General features: G+C 42.7%; 1 protein-coding gene across 1 annotated transcript; it reads right to left on the bottom strand.

The window, feature by feature from the left end:
• Positions 1 to 1,026: 1,026 nt before the first annotated feature.
• Positions 1,027 to 20,638, bottom strand: LOC121885857 (inactive tyrosine-protein kinase PRAG1-like). The gene is made up of 6 exons (XM_042395640.1): positions 20,369 to 20,638; positions 15,764 to 16,108; positions 13,928 to 15,681; positions 7,086 to 7,231; positions 5,108 to 5,871; positions 1,027 to 3,768 (listed from the first exon to the last, which is right to left on the bottom strand). Exons 2-6 carry the CDS (start codon positions 16,031 to 16,033, stop codon positions 2,587 to 2,589), a joined length of 4,116 nt encoding a protein of 1,371 aa, XP_042251574.1. The 5' UTR covers positions 16,034 to 16,108; positions 20,369 to 20,638; the 3' UTR covers positions 1,027 to 2,586.
• Between the last annotated feature and the right edge of the window lie 535 nt (positions 20,639 to 21,173).

Below are 21,173 nucleotides of genomic sequence, written 5' to 3' on the forward strand. Positions count from 1 at the left end.
GATTTTTCCTTTTAACTGTCCTCTAAAATAATAGTTGCACTTTTCCCATAGTCATACTTTTGCTGAGTGAGGGTTTTTTTTTTTAGGTCTTTTTAGGCTCAATGCTGAAGACAATATGCCAGGATGCATATTTGCTCTAATAAAGTATGCAACCTCCTGACCGGCGTTCACTGGACAAACAAAGAAGGGAGCCTGTCTGTTGTTACCAGGGGGTTATTTGGATTCTTGCTCAACAGGCTGCTTCACTTTGTGTGTGTGTGTGTGTGTGTGTGTGAGGGAGACAGAGACTGACTGCTTTCCTGGAAATGCCATTCCATTGGTCAAAACACCATAGCAACATAGTTCCACCTATGACAAGGGAGCAGCCAGTGGTTTTGAAGGAGTGATGTGAAGCAGAAAGCTACATGGGGGGGAGTCGAGGGGCAGCACCAGGGGGTGGGGGGATTGGGGTGGGGGAAAGTCTGGGGTCTATTTTGGCCCGAGGCTCCAAACTCAAATTGAGATTCCACCACACATATAAACTGTTGTGTTGAGCCGTGCAATCCACTGTGCACGCACTCTCTGTCTCACACAAAGGCTGATTATTCTCCTACTGACTTAAGTTTTATAGCTTTCTTTGGCTGGTAGTTTATGCCTACATGTCTTTTGAGTTTGAAAATTGAATAATTTGCCTCAATCTTTGCTTTAAAAAAACAACAGTTGCTTATATACATTTGAAAAGACTGTATACTTGCACATAAAACCAGAAAAACTAGGCAAAAGAAAATGCATTCATGTGCAATTTAATGTCCTCTAAAGATTTCCATACTGCCTGATACTAGTGGCATTCATTAACTGCACTTGTTGTTGCAGGGTCAGTTTTTCATTCTGTTTTTACAATAGATGCAACACAGTCTTGCATAATGTACTTTCGAGAAATAGGAGTAACTGCAATGCCTTTCCCCATTCATTAGTTTCACATAGACAGTGCTGAGCTGGTGATACCAACATAATATTAACAGCCCAATCATACAAAAAAAGATCAAAACACCAGATACTACTGTGAGAAAATATATGCACAGTTTATTGATGCAAATAGGTGAGGCACACACAAAATAATTCAAATGTATTAGTTGTGAGATCGAACAATGTTTCTTTCTATTAGAAACACCAGTCATGGACAAAACAACCCTGCATGCAGGCTGTTAATTTATTGCCCCTCTGGACTTTATTATGACATTTTTTTTTTGTTGGAGATAAAATCCTCATAACAAGAAGTTTTCTCTGCAGCCTACGCGGGAAAACAGGAGGCAAAAAACAGGCAGAGCTGCTGCCGTGCCAAAAAAAAAAGCAAATGCACTTGATAATTCACAAAATAAACAAAGGAATTCCAGTGACAACTACAGGATAACAAATTATAAATATTTTTTAACGGTTGCTCATCATATTCATGGCTTTTTAAGACCTGCTTGGGCTCATTTGTTTGCTCATATCATCTACAAACACTGTACAAAGTTGTTTCTAGAACATTCGGTGAAAGGCCAGTTTCACAAAGGACGAATGATCAGTAATATTTACATTTGGCTTCTGAGTCACTGTAACATATACAAAGAACAAAAGGCACTGTGACAAATGTCATAACATTTAAATATGTATTAAAAGTAAGCATAAACGGGGCATCGTCCATTCAGTAGGAGAAATTGCTAATGTTGCCAATTGTTTTGTCAATTCAATTAATGTTAAGTAGTGTTAGACAGTAGAGCTTATGATTATTGATTTATGTTGTCTTTTTATTATGCAGCTCTGTCCAACAAGGACTGTTAAACAACACAGACTTAAGGAAGGCTGCACTGATCATTCAAACTAGCACGTACACTAGTATTCACTGAGGAAAATAAATTATTCTGCATTTTTTTGTGTGGATCCGGTTAAAGAAAAGTTGAACGTGTGTTGATTACACAATATGCAGTACAGCACCGTGTGCCCAACAGAAAAGGTGCAACAGTATTAGTCTGCTATTTTCCTCATGTTTTTATTATGATATCAGAAAAATTAAGTTAGCTGCACATTTAAAACACAACACAGCAGTACTTTGCAAAGCTGGCTGACACAAAAAAAGGTACATTATGAACTGTTAGCCTGTTTTCAGAGGGAAAATGTGTCAATTGATATTTAACACAAAATACAGTGTTAAACATGAAACTTTGGTAAGTTTATTAATGAATTATAAATGCTGTCCATATTCTTTTTTTCACTGGCACAAAGCGATTTTAGTCTCTATGAATGACTTTGTGATTTTATCCATATGTCTGTGCCTGTTAAAAGAACATCTGGAAACACAGGTTTTCACAGGTCAATTCTTTGCTAAGGTGACAGGATACTGTTTGTGTGGAAGGTGGACGGTTAGGTTGACGCATGACTCTCATGCATGTAGCTGTGGCGCTAACAAGTAGGCAGGTTCACAGTATCTCCTTTTCAGGACATGGAGAATACAAAGCGCTACACTGTCTGCGCCCATCCATAGTGTCTAGACATTGACTTTGACATTATTGGTCTTTTGCCGTTCACACATTCACAAGCTCACACAATACTTCGTAAAGTGAGTCATCACTTTAGTGAGTACAGCAGTTCAGCAGTATGGCAGAGAGACAGAGGGTGAGCTGAGGAGAAATACTGGCAGCACAGCCAGTCCTCCAGCTCTGCGTTCCTCTCGGCCTCCAGTGAACGCTCAGCAAACTTCATCATCAGCAGCGCCCGTTTCACGTCCAGCCAGTTGAGGAGGCCCTCGTGTCGGGATCCGTCGACGAAGCCTCCCCCCTGTCCGTGTCTCTCCCACTGCTGTTCCATCAGGTCCTTCCTGGGGCCCCAGAGCAGGCTCTGCAGTATGCGCTTAGCCTCCTGGATGTGGATGCGTTTGATGGGGTCTGGTTGGAGCAGGAGCTGGGCCAGCCTCTGGAGACCAGCTGAGTAAAGGGAGACAGCAGGGATGGAGGGCAAGTCCTCACAGCGGTAGTCTTGCTCCCTCAGAGCTGGACTCACCTCAAATGGGTTGGGTTGGTGAAGGAGCTCATAGATCAAGATTCCAGTCTGGAATTCATCAAATTTGCGATACTGGGCTGCTGACACAATCTCAGGCGCCAGTCTGGCATGGTCACGTTTGATGCGAGGGTCCACGCTGGCTGAGGCAGCGTCCTCGGATGAGCGACGCTTGGCCTTGGCAAAGTTGCTGATGAGGAGTCGCGGCAGGTGACGCTGAATGTCTACAGCACTTGAACCGTTACTAGCGCTTGCGTCATTGGTGTTCTGTTGGGGCAAATTGGAGGGTTGAGTCTGTGCCAGCGGTGACCTGCGGTGATGAGGCACCAACAAAAGGTTTTCGAGGCATAGGTCGCGGTGCGTGACCCCATGCTCCTTCAAGTGCTCCAGGCCGTTGCAGAGCTGCAGGAGGAGGAAGCATATGCGGCGCTCGTACACTTCTGGCTGACTCTTATGGAACGCCTCCCACTCCCGAACAAAGTCAGCTGTTGTCTGCTGCGGGATCTCTGGAGTGATGACCACCACTCGCTCTCGGTCTAACTGTTGGCCAGGTGCAGACGCGGACGGCTGAGGCAGTGATGAAGCAGGTGTTGTTGGCAGAGAGACTTGATCAGAGGGCAACATGCTCTGGGGAACACAAGCGAGAAAGTGGCCACAGTCCTGCTGGAGGTTGAAGTGGGGAGGCATGCTCTGCTGCACTGACAGACTGTAGAAATGGCCCTGTTTGGCCTCCATGGATGGACTCTTACAGATCTGGAGAGGTATAAACACAAAGTGCAGAGGGAGGAGGGAATGAAGCAGAGGAAAAGAAAGGGACGGGGAGGGGGGAATTCCACATACAGAGATGGGAAGGGAGGGGAGCCAAGAAACAGAAGAAAGGAATTCTTGTTAGTTTGGTTCCAAGGTCAAAGCCAATTCAGTTCCTGTTCCCATTCAAGTGAAATCAATGTCATAAAAGCAGAACTTAATCCTTAACTGAAAAGCTTGATAAATAAGAGAAGAATCATTTACAAGCAGTCTGACACTGCTTTTGTTAAAGGAAACTACTACAGCATTGCAAGCTATGGAAGAATTTAAACTTTGAGTCAAATCTTCCATCATAATTCTGACACACACACAAATCTCCGATAATATTTCAGTAAATTCTCAGTGGCTGTTGGGATCAGATTTGTAAATATAATCTCTTCTTTGTGACTAAGTGGACTAAATTCTACTTTCATGCGGTTCAAATTTCAGTCAGCAACATGTTGGTAGACAATGTGAATGTATTTTTGCACTATACGCATGAAATAAATACTGTATAACCCGAATCAGTTCTGAATTTAGATGAAAACACGACCTTTAGTCTTTGTGCTGGATGGTCTACATGTATTACACATGTTAGTTTGTGTTAGTGTGTGTGTTGGTCGTGACAACAGGGGTTTGTCTGACTGTAAATCCTGCCTGGAATGTAAAGATTAATTGGGCCTTGAGATATTAAGCAAGACTGTGGGCATCCAAGCTGTGGCACACAACATACTGTACAATCGGCTGCTGCCTTGTAGAGTACTAAAGACTTTGGGACAAAGGTCATTGAAACTGAATCCACACCCTTATCCTCATTGTTTACGCGTCATGCCCTGAGGGTTTGTACGTTTTCACTGGGACCGTCCCATCTGTAGCCTCGGAACAAACAAGACCACCGCCCGATTGTAATCTCCTCGTTCTGTCCTCAAACTGTCAAATCCCTGCTTAAAAGATCAATTTGCAAACTCGCTGTGTAAATTATTCCTTCAACAACAACAAAGATAATCTTGCGTGAGCTGTGAGTTGCTCGCTTGACAAGAACCTCTGGGTGGAGAACATAAACACGATCTATGCATTACAAAACACCATTCTTCACTGCAACAAGCTCCCAAACACAACACACACACCTGTTTAAAATCCTGTACTTCTAATCTTTTGATCTTAGTGTTCAAAATCACATGTGAAATGAAATGATCATAGGTACATGAAGGTGTTCTGGACGTGAACATGATTATATCAAGCAAACTTTTAACAAATTCATTACATAAAATACTAATACAAATCAGGCTCAGTATTTCAGGATTACCTTTACAGCATAGGAGTTGCTGGGGTCAGAGGCACAGGCAGCAGAGTAGTACACAGCGTCTCCTGCAATGCAGCTCGGCTTGTTGGATGTGAGCCTGAACAGAGACCAGTTGCTCTCCTCGAACCTAAGCGGGTTCCTCTGGGAGCGAGTGAAGTGATCCTCACATTTTAGCGCCAATCGCCGCAGAGATTCGGCGTACAGGCCTCCCAGTTTGGAGTACACTCCCTCCCTACTGTCGATGTTACTCAGGAGGGTCTGGAGTTGCAGGCTGGAGCCCAAATTTGGTGCTGAACCCGGTTCTGAGGCTGAAAAGGGTGCGCTGAGCTGGGGGGAAGAGGAGCAAGTCACACTGCTTCGGCAGTGGACACCCAGACGCCCATGACCCTTCAGCGGCTCATCCAGTGTCCGGGACCTTGAGGGTCTGCTTAGCGGGGAGTGACAGAACTCCAGAGACTCATTAGAGGAGAAAATGGGTCGCGGGTCAACAGGGCTGGATGGTAAACTGGACCGGCAGCTGACATCAGCGGGTCGACACACGTTGCTTTCTGAGCCAGTGAACGGGAGGCGTGGGTAGGCTCGGACAAAGGGTTTTCCGTTGGCACTATCGGGGGCCGACACGGTGCGGTTGACCGTTTTTTTCTGCGGGAGCGGAGGTGGCTGGTTACTTAAGCTGTTAAACAAGGGTGGGTGAGGAGACCCTGGAGCTGAGGCCACTGGACTGGGAAATGGAGAGGAACAAGACATCCGGGTAGCATCTCGAGAGCCTGAGAAAAGAGAAAAATATTACGTCAGCTGGTCTGCCAGTCGTTTATTGAAAATGGAAGTAAGCATTACGACATGATACAGGTATCAGTCATGTACAGCATGCTGTAGATATCAGTCACAAACATTCTGACATGAGAAAAAAAAAAGTACTCTAGCTGACAACTTCACAAGTAACACAAATAAAATAACACAAACTCCACATTTCAGAAGATAGAAATGTATAGTTTTAGTAAAATCAACTGAAACATATCAACTTGGGAAAATAGACAGACTGACACACACAGATACAGCTAGAGACTAACAGTTTCTTTTCACTGCCTTTGTGGATTCACAAAACATATCCTTTGTCTTTCAGTGTCCTTGTGAGTTAATTTCCCGTAACCTCGCAGTACGAGCAGATAACATATTCCAAGGTGACAGCTGTGAATCTGATTTATTTACGACACACTTCCCACTGCTTAGCCTTAGCAAAAACACGTACCTTGTTTCCTCAAAAGAGCTGGAAATTTATATAATCCAGGGTTCAAGCCGATACTCAAAGTACCCTCCATCCAATTATGATACATTTGTGAATTAAAGACTTAAAGTTGGACCTTGACATTACACTGGAGGAGACAGATACTGAGATAATTGTGCGGTGCAGTCCTCCAATAACTGCTTTCACAGTAGAGACCGTGAAGAAGAAGAAAAAAGGGACTCTGTAGGATGTAGCCAAGCCCTTTTTCCCTCGTTATCAAGAGTCCATAATTATCTCTTCAAACAACATTGCCCAGGAAGTTACAGCAATTACAAGCGTCTGAGCGCTGCTGAGGTTTAATGTGAAGGATGACAGTAATTCCTGAAGCAAGGACACATGCCACTCACTCTGAGCCACGTCTCAGGATTGTAGAAATCTTCAACTTGGTCACAAAAATGAACACTGTGGTTTTTCTCAGTCAAAACAACTGCGTGCACTTGGCGAAAGAGATAAGCTGTCAAGAGTGCTGCCATAAAACCTTGCAGCACTCTCTTCCTTCTTTTCACCGGTGTTGCACAATTTTATTCTGTACAAAGTGCATCCTCACAGTTATAGTTGAGGAAACATTTTCTGAACATCAACTTGCATTGAGAAGATTAACTAGTAGATTAACTGTGCCAGTTTCTAACAGAGCAATCAAATATCTAAATGACACACCTCTAACCTGATTGAAATATGAGTGTGAAAGGTACTTACCGGTGTCAGCGGTCAGGCTGTCAGTGGAGGCAGTGGGTAGGCTGGCGCTTCCCAGGCCCCGAAGAGATGAAGTAGGGCTCTCTACTGATCCTTGTTGGCTACAGCGGTCCAGCTCCATGTTGCTGCCACTCATCTTACCACATACTCTGTGTTGGAGAGAGCAACAGAGAGAGGGTAACTGAATATGATGGGGCACACAAGCATCTATTTGAGCCATATTTTGCACTTTTTTTCCTGTGTCTGAATGGTTTTCTGCCTGTGTATGTGCCTCAGCTATTCCAAAATATCATATTATGGAAATAGCCAAGCCAAGTACAGTGTCCACCTGAACTTAATCTCTTATGCTACTTTTCTTTTTGTGAAGCAGTTTATAAATGCAGTGCCACCCAACTTCTCCTTGACGTTTTATTTCGATAAATTTCAAGTCCACGTAAGAAAGCACATTGCAAAAACAAAAGCGTCATTTTGAATGACGGAACAAGTAACGTCAGGAGTGGTTTCACTTCCTTATTAGAGAGACACTTCTTGATTTGGTTTCCCAAAAGATAGTTGATTGCTTCAAGTATATCACTAGTCACTATCACTAGATCACTATCTGCCTTTCAAACAACAACAACAAGATTAATTCTCTTTGTTTACTTAACAGAAGCTTTGCATTCCTCTTTTCCTGACTACCTTGATGGCCACTTATAATACCAACGAAAACTGTGCATGAGTAGACTCCCTAATCAAGGTGACCAATTAGGCTGAGTGACAGCCATTCACTTGTCTCATTATACCCGCTAATGGCTCAGGGAAGCGGGGTCCCATCCCATCCCTTCATCTCTCTTTCCTCTCTTCCATCACAAAATGACTCCTCTATCCATTTATCTGCTGGCCCCTGACTTCAATTCCGCCATAAATCAGCGGAACAAACGGATGAGGAGGGAGAAAAGGAGAGGAGCACAGGGGGGAGACAAAGGGTTAGGTATTCTCTGTGGGCAGTTAGCTAAAGGATCCGCTATCCTTTTACAGACAAAGGAGACGTGATGAAAGGCAGTGGAAATGCTAAGGTAGAGGGGAATGGTAATGGGCGCAGGGATTACGAGTCTTTGTATGTGCATGTGTGCGCCTGTGCATGTCTCACTCTAAGATCTCTCAGATTTGTATCCAAAACATGAGATTTTCCTTGGTGAAAGAATGTCAAACTCTGATTATGTCCTGTGGGAGGATGTGCATGGTTGAATAAGCCTTCTGAGCAAGGGCATGCAAAAAGGATGCTTGACTAAAATTAGGACTGCATGAAGGAATATAAAAGCATTTAGGGCTGCATCTAATCATTTTCATTAATCTATTAACTTTCTCAATTAATTGATTGATTATTTGATCTATAAAATGTCTTTAAATTGCTGGTTTTGTCTAATGAATAGCCCCAAAGCCAAATATATTCAGTTTATTATAATGTAATGGAAGGGCAAGCAGAAAATCCTCATATTTGAGAAGCTGGCACCATCAAATGTAATAAATTACAATAAATCAAATATATTATTTCTTTTTGAAAAATTACTTAAACAGTTGTTGGATAACCAGAATATTTGCCATTTAATTTTCTGCTGATTGACTTATCAATTCATTGGCTAATTGCTTCACCTCTAAAGGAACTGATTATCTACAAACTGACAGTCAGTATTAAAATGAATGATGACTTTACTGAATTTACATTTCAAAATCCCTATATCTTATAAAATGCACATCAGCATGACACAAAAAAGCATCATTCATCAGGATTTTATCACTGCACTTGTTTTTTTGTCTAAACAGCAATTAATAAACATCTTAATTGCTTATTTCCTCAGATGTAATCATTTCCTCTGCTAAAGCCAAGTCTACGTGACACATCATGATTGTTCCGCGAAACCTGTCAGACAAGGTTTGTGTTTTGCAATCTGCCCGGCAATGACAGTCACCAAGATTTAGAATGTAAACAAGCGTGTTGCAGTAAGTAACACACTGGATCTGTTGACGAACATGCAATCTTGACGTGTGTGTTTATGTGTGTGTGTGTGTGTATATATGTATGTGTGTGGTATTAATAAAGTGGTTTGAGAGGAACTGGGGGGGGGGGGGGGGGGGGGGGGGGGTTTAAAAAAGGGAACAGATTGGGGTTACAGCTAAATAGCCACAGATAGAAAGTGTGACAGTGTAAATTGAGACCAAACTAAACTGCAGTGTTGTTGTTGTTGTGGATCAGATTCACACACATATGGTTTCACTTCCTCACTCACTTGTTTGGGGCGTTTTCTGTGATAAATATATAAAATTATAACATCTGAGAGACAAAGAATGTATTGTATGTTTGTTAGATCAGTTGGGTGTGCAAATACTGACACACACACAAGCTACCGTAACATTTCAAGCAGCTATTCTTTTGTAGAGCTAATAACTAACATCTTTTAATAAAAGTAAGCAATTAAGCCTATTAAAATACTGTATGTAAGGTTATTACACCCAATGCATTACTCTAACTCTGACACCTTATATTCAGGTTTGTGTTAAAATGAGGGAGAGTTGAATAAGAATGCAGACTCTGCCATGCTCTGACATATACAGAAAGCAAAGGTGGTATCGGGAACACCTGTACAATGTAAAGCAATAGCCTACAACAGCCGTGAATCAAACACAACCTTTATAAAGATTACAGTGTTAAGTTTTTGATGAAACTGTGTCAGAGGATCAACTCCACATGTTAAGGTGTTTCTTTTATACTCACAAAGGTAGCATGTATTGAACTGCTGTTGTATCAGATTACATTTTATCATGTGTGCGTTCTTGTTAGTGTGCAACCTCTGTATGTTACTATTATAGGGCCGAGAAGGATGACACCCATTGTTTCTATCCCATGATCGAAGGATAGTCACCATGGCTACGTAGTCATATAAACTACGTCTTTGAAACAAAGATCCATTAATGTTTGACACAAATCCTTGTTTTGCAACTACTCAAGCCATGCCTTGTTATCATTTCCTCTGTCAGCGATCTCTTTCCCCTAATTCATTGCAACTCACTTTCATAATATTGCACCACATCACATAAAGTTACGCACTTTGTCTTTAACCTATTTCACTTCTCGTTCTCTTCGTCTTACCACTATTTTAATCTTACTAACAGGATGGGCTCAAATAAAAGAGTAAGATAATCTGAGTAGCAACGGATTGGAAGAGATAAGAAGAGGGCTTGAAAGAGGCAGGAAATAAAGAAAGAGCAAAAAGTTTGACCACATGCCATTAGTGCTATTCAAAGCCATTTTTGAATTTCGGTCCGGAAAGAGTTGTGACAGGAAGGCACTGTGGTTTTAATACCTTCTTTCTGAAACACGCTCAAACTTTGCCATCAATTTCCTGTGTGAACAAGATCATCACCATTTCACTTCACAAGTCTAACAGTAGATGTCCGGTCAATTTTAGTGTCATACTAAGGACACGTACAAGAAAAAGTTGCCATCAGGTGCCTACCTCACGTTGGGGAGGCAGAGGTCCGTGTCGGGCTGGCGGGCACAAAATGCCCCTGGATCAGACTGGTGGCTCTCTAAAGCCCCGCCATGAGTAGTAACACAACCCTTGCTCCACACGAGTCATATGTGTATTTAAAGTCTCTCAGCAGGAAAAGCAACAGCACCCATTAGATGTGCAAAATTAAAGTGCCCATACTTCATATATAGCATTCACTCAAATACCTAGCAGTTCACTTTAGAGCAGCTTTAAGTCTGTCAGACAGCAACAAGATGCTATCTGTATCTGTTCTGCTGCAGAAAAGGGATCAGGATGGCTCCATGGAGGGAGGGGCGGCAAGTCTTGGAACAGTAGTTCACAGTGCAAAAGGAGATTCAAACTCACTGGGTTCGAATCCACACGCCTGATCTATGAATTCTAATTCTATCGGTGGTGACCGACTGCCAGGCTGAGACAGTTTGGGAGTTGCCAGGGGCAACAATCTGTTCTGTCAAGCCCCTCCCTTTGGCAATTTTCACTGACGAGTCGACGCGCCTTCCTTACTTACACACACACTCATGCATGACACACAAACACACACGCACACTAACACACCTTGAGCTGACCTGTAACATGATGTTGAGATTGAATTGTTGCTCCGAATAAAAGAGGGAAAATTGGATGTTTTCCACTGTGATCAAAGGCTCTGAAAGGCAGATTTTTCCAAACCATCTGTGGCTTTTAAATGATTCAACACATCAAAATGCTGCTTCACAGGGTGCCTGTACATGTGTGTGTCTTTGTATTGTGAATGTTTGCCATTCATTCCACAAACAAGATTCCCCTTTCTGTCAATAATGAATCTTTTTAAGTTTTTATTGCTTTGCAGAAAAGATTTAGATTCTGTTTCCTTGCAGCACATTGATATTTAGTTTCCAGTACACTTATGGTGACCAGGGACACTTGTAGAATTGCAAATAACTATAATTTTCATTATCAATTAATGTGTCTATTATTTTCTCAAATAATCGATTCGTTGCTTGGTCTTTAAAATTTCAGAAAATTGTGAAAAATTTCCCAAAGCCTAAGATGCAACCTAAAATGTCTTGTTTTGTCCCGAACAACAGTCCACAGCCCAAAGATACTCAGTTTACTATCACAGAGGACTAAAAAAAAACAGAAAATGTTCACATTTAAGAAGCCAGAAGCAGAATTTCAGCATTTGTTCTTAAAAAATTACTCAAAACAATCAATTATCAAAATAGTTGTTGATTAACTATCTGTCGATCGACCAATTAATTGATAGAATAACTGTTGCAGCTCTAGGCACTTGTTGATTAAACACACTAAACCCTCTGATAAACTTGGAACACCAGGAAGCCACAACTGTCGCAGGCTGGCTCGAGGCATGTTCCCACATGTGTCTCAACAAGGTGTATTTTTATCAGTGCAGAATGTCGGCAATGTCATAACAGGAGAGATGTGTCCTTACTAGAATTACAACAAACATAAGGGCCCTCGAAATATGATCAGCAATCTGTGTTTTCAATAGTAACACAGTCCCACTCGGCTTTTGCTGACTGTGGCAGCTTGGAACGGCAGAACATCTGCTTGTCTTGAGGAAGTCACAGTCCTGCGTGCCTTACACCACATCAAGCCGTTTCAGACAAAGCATAGTTTATTTTGAGGGGATCATTTGATGTTCTAATAACTGCGACACACGGCCTCTTCTGTTTCTGCTCTGGGTAGCTGACTCAGACAGCAGAGAGTATTCTTAGCCTCGTGCAGACTCTGCAGGTTAAAGCAAATGTGCAAATGTAACTGCTAATAAATGGCCACGTAGGCTAGAAGCCCTCTGTGGAGTAGGTCACAATAGATAGACTCTTGAATAATTGTGGAAATGTATAAGTCAGCATGTCTCGGAGGTGATAGAATTAAACACTTTTAGAAATAAGATGTGCATTTCAGCAGTGACATGTGAACATCAATAATTTAAAGCATAATCATGCCAGCACTGCAAGTATGATAATTATTTTGCCTGAAGATACATCTGAACACCTGCTAATGACATCTTTGCCCCTGTATGACAATATCAATGGGACAAGGCCTGTTTTTTTTTTTTTCTTTTTACAGTTCTGTCTATTATGCTGCAGCCAAAACAAATTTACAGCAATGTGACACAGTGGGAGACTATTTAACAGACCCATTTTTTGTGTTAATTAGAATTGAAAAAGTCACATTACTAGCATGAATAGAACAAGGCGTGCATTGAGGAATATGCCGGAACAGTTTGAATGATCACAAGGAGCTAGAATGGAGGCTGATTCAAGGCTGAATAATGATGCAATGAAAGGAGAAGGCACAGTAAGATTCACACAGATGACTGCAGTGAGATGCATGTACAGTATACATATACATAGTCACAGGCAATATTACCGAAGCTTATAATTCCATAAGCAGCACCAGCACTATATACGGTCCCATCAGAGAGCAAAACGCATTTATGCTTTTAGACTAAGTGCATGTTGTAAGTGCTAAATTATGTAATATAATGAAACCACAGTGTCATGGCTGAATTACAGAGCCATTAATGGTAATGCAAGTCACTGGTAGAAAACTGAAGGAAAGGCACGCAAATATGAGCTATAATAGGCAGTTCAAGTTTGATAAATGCATAGCATTCGTCTTACAGCAAGCGTATAGTGTACTAGTGTGTAATTAAACCTCTATTTGACTTCTTTTGACAACAGAGCTGCTTTATCATAAACAATATTTAGGGCACATCCTCAGGGTGGCTGGTGTATTTAACATAAAGATATATCATACAGCTTTCCTGAGCAAAATATTAAAAGAATGGAAAAACGTATAGTTGGTTAATCTGGGAAAAAAGAATGATTTCAACAACAATAAAAACTAACTTAAGACCAAGTTTTTTTTCGACCATTCACCTTCATTCCTCCCTCCTGTAAGGCTTAAATTAGTAATGAGTCAATTGTCAGAGAATAATTGGTGACAATATTCCTATTCAATTAATCATTTAAATTCATCGGCCAGGTACAGCTACTGAAATATTGAAATCAGCCTTTCCCTGCTTCATATTATGAATGCCTGTAGGTTTTATGAGTGTTTGTCAAACTGAGTGAGGCCTCACTATGGGCTCCTCTATCTTGTAATTGGCATTTTGTTATTATTTTTGGCATTTCACTGACCACAGGATTAACTGAAAGAAATAATATACCAATAACTGAATAATTCGTATATTTATCTGAAATTTCATTGAATATACGGTAGCCTTACCTAGATACCACTGTACTATCCTATTTGAGGGTTAATAATTGGATGTGTGCACACAAAAAAGGTCTTTATTGTTCTTACCTGTGCTGTTTCTTAGGCGGGGGAGGTGGTGGATTGGACTCATGGTTGGCAGCTCCCTTCCCTGCTGCCAGTATCTCTGATGAGCCGTCATGCAACGGTTGCTTGGCCGGCATGCTCCCGTTATGCTTGCCCTCCTCCTCTGCACCGGTGCCCTCAGTCTCCCCCTGACAGGCACCATTGTTGTGGGCAGCCGGGGGGGCCGTGCCTGGCTCTGTCATCGGAGGGGGGCTACTGTGGGCCTTCCAGTCCCTGGACTCCTTCCAGACAGCGGCACCATTGACCAGGCCTGTCACCCGAGAGGTTGTCCCTGGGTTGGCAGCCAGTTTCTTCTTCTCCCCCTCTTTCCGCTCTCTCTCCTCCTCCTCCTCCTCTTCCTCAATGCAACAGTTCCAGCCTGAACTGTGATGGTGGGGCTTGAGCCAGCGTTCAGATGCCACGCTGTGGTTCTCTGTATGGACCTTGAAGTGGCCTTCTCTAGCAGAGACAAGGAAAAGCATGGGGAGCTCAGGGAGAGGGACAGGAGACGAGATGGACGGTGAAAGGCTGGAGGTGCCCATTTTGGGGAGTTCAGGAAGCGAGACTAGAGAAGACATGGACGGAGAGAGGCTGGAGGTGCCCAGTTTGGGGGAGCGAGTAGTCCTCTTTGGGGGAATGGGTGGGCTAGACTGAGGTTTGGGGCTGAGAGTGGGGTTTAGACTGGCTTCTGTGGTCAAGGAGGGTGCACTACGGCTTGGACTGGGCCAGCGGAAGGCTGGGCTGCTGGGGTCTTTTCGTGCTGTGGGGCTAAAGTGGCATTGGGTGCTGACGGCAGAATCGGGGCTGCTCAGGTAGAAAGTCCTGTTGTTCTCCTCTGTGTGAGCAGCCATCACAGTGATGGTGGCCCGCTGACTCTCTCCTGAAAGCTCAGACTCAGAGCATTGTGGCGAGTTCTTAGTCTGGTTTGGGGACTCTGGATGGGATTGCACCCCATTTCCTTGCGACCTGCGCTTTTTCTTGGTGCTCTCTGCATAAATGGGTTCTGTGTCTGACTGCCCATTGGGAGAGTTGGGTGCTGACTGTGAGCTACCCATGGTTGGTGGGCTTTGGGGGCTCCCTGACCTTACTCGTCTCCCTCCTGAACCCTCTGCCCCCGGAAGTGAATCTGTACTACTACGATAAGAACAAGAGGAGTCCGATAGGCTGGTCTGTACAGACAGGACGGGAGGAGAGTGGAGGGATGACTGAGAATTGTGGCTGGTGGTGTTCACGCTTAAAGCTGTGGTGGAAGAAGTGATGGAAGTGCTGGATGTCTTAGTGGTGAGAGCAGCAGTACTCCCACAGCTGATACCATTGCTATGAACTGTGGCAGGACTGGAAGGGACAATATCCATGGTGAAAGGTATCTCCACAGATGCATGATGGGCGTCATGATAATTTGCCCTGTTGGTCACACCACTTCCATTATAAGTGCTCTTGGTTCTGGTGGCGGTCGTACTATTCTGCTGCTTACATGTGTCTCCATTGGCATTTTTCTTTAAACTCTGAGAACCTTTGCCCTCTTCCTGGGTGACAAAGATGTTGCTGATGATCATGGAGTCTTTAGGCAGGATATTGGGAGACAAGGGGAAGCAGTTGTCATAGTCCATCTTGGTTTCTGGACTCTGTAGAACCGCCTCTTTATGGGCTTTGTTGCAGTCGTTACTATCAATGTAAAGAGATGACAGGCCCAACAGCTTCTTCAGGCCAAAACACTCGACTGGGCTCTTTGTGTTCTCCTGTCACACATAAATATGGGCACACATTAAAGATCACATTCATTCACATTAAGAAACTTTGATACAGGAAAGAGAGAATCACCTGCTCTATGTTCATGTTGACATCAGTCATCGACTCGTTGGTGTCAAGGCTCATCATAGTGGGTTTGACAGCGATGGTTGGCTTGCTGTAGGGTGACGGTGATGTCACTCCAGCTTCTTCACCACCTCCCAGGGTGCTCTTCTTCAGACAAGCAGCTGGCACGCTGCCATCCAGGCCGCCGACAGTGTTGTGCGCGCTAATCGGGTGGAAGCAGTTCTTACAAGAGCCGGGTTTCCACACGTGTTCTGCAAAGTCGCTGCACGCTGACATCTTTGGTTTGCTAAATCGGGTTAGGTCAGAAGTGGCTGTGGAGTGATCTGGCAGATACGTGATGAACTCTCATGGCTGGCCAACAGAAGGTTGCAACGTCACAAGATGTGGATCACAAGGCAGTATGTGGAAGAGAGAGAAAGAATAAGGTATATTGTTAAAAGAATGAAGTCATGATGTCTATGCAATCACTTTTTGCCCATAGGTTGAATCATAATCATAGTCTCATGTGTCTTTGTGACCAAGTATTACATAAGAACTGTGACTAATCTAAAGATCCCATTTCTCCTTTCATGCAACAAAACTACTCTCATTTTCACGACATCAAACTGTTTGAGAGACTGCTCATTCTGCCTTGGGATGCTCTGATCTGATCAATTCTGATCTTATTAAGCAGACTGGGTATCAGCCATGACATGACCAATCCACACCAAATACTTTTCATAAAAAAAGTTTTTCCGCCAAGTTTAGCCCTGAAACCAAGAGTTATTTTCATTACTGATTAATCTGAAGAAATAGTGAAAATGCCCGATATAATTTCCCAGAATCAAAGGTGACATCTTCAGATTTCTTGTTTTGTCCAACCAACAGTCCAAAACCAAAAGATATTCAATTTATTACCATGTATGACAAAGAAAAGCATTAAATTGTCACATTTGAGAAGCTGAAACCAGTGAATTTTTGTCATTTTTGCTTTAAAAAAAAAAAAAAGACTAAAACCATTATCCCGTTACCAGAATAGTTACCTTCTGTCGATCAACTAATCGCTGCGGCTCTATATGAGTTACATTAATTTAGTCTTGCTGGGCTGCAGACACAGTTTTTACTGCCATAGCAACCCTGGACTCAAGTTACCTCACATAAAAGATTTTAAATTTGGGAAAAAGAAAGCATGGATATCAAATTGGTAATCAGATACAATTAGTTGAGGTATCGGAATCAGTATTGGGAGAGAAAGTTGGATCAGTGGATCCCTAATTTTTTGTTTGTTTGTTGTTTTGTTTAATTGAGCATTCACTTGTATAATTTTCTGTATCAAGATGCCTGAAATTTCTATGAGAAAGTAAATGACACAAAGTTCAAACATCTACTTAAAAATGTAAAGACAGTGATGAGGGAGTCTGGGCTGACAAGTGTCTCCGAGGTCATAGAAGACGTCCGTTAAGATTTAAGTGTCATCCGCGGATGTAACTCAAGAAGACCCGGTGTGTGCTGTGCTACTTGTTCCCATGGCCTCCTAAATTAGAGGGTATGTGGTTTCTGCTCAACCAAAGGGTCTGCCTGTGTGAGCCTAGCGACATAAAAGCCCTCTAGAGTCCTCTGCAGCCCCCGACATGCTAGAAGAAGACGGAGGAGCCTCAAGCACCCCGGAGGTCGGAATGTCAGGAATGTCTAAAGGCGCAAGTCTCACCAGGGTGAATCTCACACCCACGACAACCTACCTTCCCCCTTCCCCCTTCCCAACACACAAACACACACTCAAACCTACCACTCCACATGTGTGTCCTGGTTCTTTCGCAAACAATCTGACCCACACACCTCCTTCCTCTCTCTCTCTCTCTCTCTCTCTCTCTCTGTCTATGTCCTGTTTAACTGGACTGACAGTGAGAGGATCAACACCATTTCAGAGAGATCATTTGTTTCCTTGCATCTGGGTGTCTCTTTATGTTCTTTACACAGCTTTAATTGCCTCTCAACAAGGTGCTGCAATGACACACAGCAACATTAGCCCATCTTCTAGACTCATTATCCAGAAAAAAACAGAGGAAGCAGGAGGGTAAATGAGTACTCCCCAAAGACATTGAAGAATGTCTATATACAGTATGCACTCCTAAATATAATTCATTGTGATATATTGGGTATTGCATTAGCAATATAGTGATTCTTGATCATTTGGTCAATAAAACATCAGAAAATGGTGAAAAACACCCATCACAGCATCCTGGAGTCTAATGTCCTCAAATGTCTTATTTAGTCCAACTAACAGTCAAAAATCCCCAAATATTACATTTACAGTAACGTAGGACCAAGAAAAACAAATTCTTCAAAATAGATAGCTGATTCATTTTGTGTCAATTGACTAATCGATTAAGTGACTCATCATTGCAGCTCTACACTAGAGCAAAATGTCAGGGATGGTTGAGACCTGTATTAAGACTCCTGGTAATTCATGGCCCCAGTATGACAACCTTGAGATCTACTACGCCTAAAGGAATGACGACTTTTCCTGTTAGTAAAGATAATCAATGTTTACATTTTTCTTTGTTCTGTCTGACTCAGTTTGGGCAGGAAAGCACCCACCAGCCCACTGTTTGTTTAACCGTTCCTGCAACAACAGAGGAAACTGAGCCTTGCCTAACATCTTATGGCAGTGCGCATGAGTCATATGAAGCGATGACTGATTCGAGACGCACTGATCATTAGGCTACGAGGCCTGCTTCTTTAGAGGGGAGACTGACTGGCAGTCAAGAGCATGTCTAGGGGGTATAATGGGACGATTGGGCAATAACAAAGCAAAGACAGGCAGAGCAATAGCTAGACGAAACTGATGGAGATGGACAGATCTCTGTTGTTGTTGTTGTTGTTGTGATTGATTCCCTGCTGGGGAAGTGAAACAACAGAGTTGGGCACGTGGGAGGTTCATCTGAAATGTCCAATATTTTTGTGTTCTGTCTGTATTTTCCAAACAAGACTCAAACTACAACTCAGTTTCGGTGTATCCTGGCTCTCGTTTGACATGTTTAGCTTGTTTGAACAGAGATAGACCCCGCTGTCTACATTCCCCACACCTTCTCAAGCTCAAGGTTCAATATTTCTCACTTCCTCTTGTACAAAAAGAAAAAACACACACACAAACCATAAACACCACAAGTTCAGCCATATGACAAATTCAAGCTGTATAAAACAGAAACTATGACAAATATCTCATGAAGATGTGAGAAGTTGGGGGCTAGAAAAAATAACTTTTTGAACTGAGGAGGGTGGATGTTGGTTTTGTTAAAAGTGATGTGGAATTTGCAGTTTCGGTCAGCCTAGTAAAGACATTATGAAGCTTCCAGTCACAAGCTTCATATCCTCATGACCTCTGTACATACAGTGAACATCACACTGTTGCCTGGCCACTAGATGTCTCAAAAAACAATGTTGCAGAGAAATCAAAATCTACTATGGACCTAATCTGAGGCACTCTAACCATTATATCCTTTGTCTAGAAGCCTAAATTACATGGCTGTTTCCCTTTATATATATATATATATATATATATATATATAAAAAGGCCAGGTATGCTTTGAGCCAGCAGGCTGTCATGCACTGAAGAATGCAGTCAGGCTGAAGTAAAGACTGCATGGCAACAGTTTAAATGAACAACTAACAGGGTGAGCAGGAGGAGCAGTAAAGGTAGAGGTTAGATGTTTTATCAATACTGAACAGCTGGTAAAACTGCACTTTGTCTGAATCCATCTGCAACAGCATGCAAGCAAGCACCAGCAGCAGCAGCAGCCACATGTGACCCCCCCCCCCCCAAACACACCAGCAAGCACGCGCGCGCGCGCGCATGCACACACGCACGCACGTGCGAGCAATAGGACAGCCTTTATGAAACATATGTTATCTGATGGTTATTGTTCTAAGGTTACTGTAACATAATTCAGTGCATTAGCCAGCTGACTGCTTTTTTTTTACGGAACTGCAGTGCCATGCCAAAAAAAAGCACTTAATTGAATGAGGGCTCAGTCATTCATAATCAAAATAATTAGACAACCTCTAATTAAAATTATGGTCTGATAACCAGGTCAAATCAGCACAGTCACCCACTTTGGGTATAAATTCTTTTACATTTGTCACGCTGGCTCATTCATTCAGGGAAACCTGTTTTTTTTCGGGAGTCGGCAGGAATTTCCGCCAAAACTTTTGACAAATACCTCAAAACTTCCACCTTAAGAGAGTGTGTGTATGTTTTACCAGAACCTGTTTTAACACAAACATGACACAGACTTAACACCACGCGAGTTTCGGTTTGAACCTCCGTTTTTACATTTGATATATGAAGAAATAGCCCGAACACCGCTGACAAATTTGGCTGAAAAAATCCTTTATGTCCTCGTAATATGAGGAAACTGACAAAAATAGCTATATTTTCTTTACATATATCAACTACACTAAACACATAGGCTATAAAATGTCATTGTGACAACTTGGCCCAACATGTAGGCCAGTCGCCGAACCAGTAAAATGGGTGTATATCTCAAGAAAACACAGGAAAAAGATAACGGCAGCTACAATGTAACCATGTTGTAGTAGCCAAGGTTATCTACTGCCTCCTAGGCTGCTTACCTGCTCGGACTTTCTCTTCCCTGGCAACACAAAATCACTCAAAAAAATGGAAAAAAAATAAACAGACAAAAATCAAGAAAAGTCAGTCGGAGCTTTTCTTCTGATTCCAGCAGAAGCCGATATCCGTCTGTCTTGGCGTATCCCACATGCGACAGGTTAATGACCCAGGAGACTGTGTGCTGCAGGCTGGTTTCGCTCCAGCCGGGCGGGCACGCTGCTGCTGCTGTTGCTGTTACTGCTGCTGCTGCTGTTGTGTGTGCAGAGGTGGAGCAGGAGTCCTCTGCAGCAGCAGCAGCGTGGAGGGAGCACAAGGAGGTGGGAGGAGCTCCCACCAACCTACCAAGCATGCAGTCTGGCCAGTGGCCACACTCATGGATTTCCACCAAGGCTTTTGTCCCACCAGCTGTCATGAGAATGTTTTTTAATTTGAAATTAATAACCCTGCAGTTTATTAGCAGACATTTTTTACATGATTGCTTCTGTATGAACTATAACTTTCTCTTTTTTATGTTTCAAGTGTGTCTTAAAAACAATAGTCAGGTCCCCATATGAACATTGAAACAGGTTTTGCTTGCTGTAATAATTTCTTACGTTCATACTGGCCATTAAGAGACCCCTTCTCAAAGCACAAAATCTAAAGAACAAACAAAAATAATCCAAACTTTAGCTGAAGCATGAGGCGTCAACAGTCTGGGTTAGACAAATTAAATGGATGTCTTCCAAAGCTAGTCTTTTGTATTACAAAATTCACTCTTTGTGTTACTGTCCCTCTACCACAGCTCATTACAGAAACACTGTCCAGAGG

This window comes from Thunnus maccoyii, chromosome 19, assembly GCF_910596095.1.
Source record: "Thunnus maccoyii chromosome 19, fThuMac1.1, whole genome shotgun sequence".
Lineage (NCBI taxonomy): Eukaryota > Metazoa > Chordata > Actinopteri > Scombriformes > Scombridae > Thunnus > Thunnus maccoyii.

Bases quoted from the DNA above. Each gene is read 5' to 3' on its own strand.
- LOC121885857 (XM_042395640.1), bottom strand. From the start codon at position 16,033: ATGTCAGCGTGCAGCGACTTTGCAGAACACGTGTGGAAACCCGGCTCT. The intron at 15,682-15,763 runs GTGATTCTCTCT...TATGTGTGACAG, and splicing joins TCAACATGAACATAGAGCAG to GAGAACACAAAGAGCCCAGT. The intron at 3,769-5,107 runs GTAATCCTGAAA...ATACCTCTCCAG, and splicing joins GCAACTCCTATGCTGTAAAG to ATCTGTAAGAGTCCATCCAT.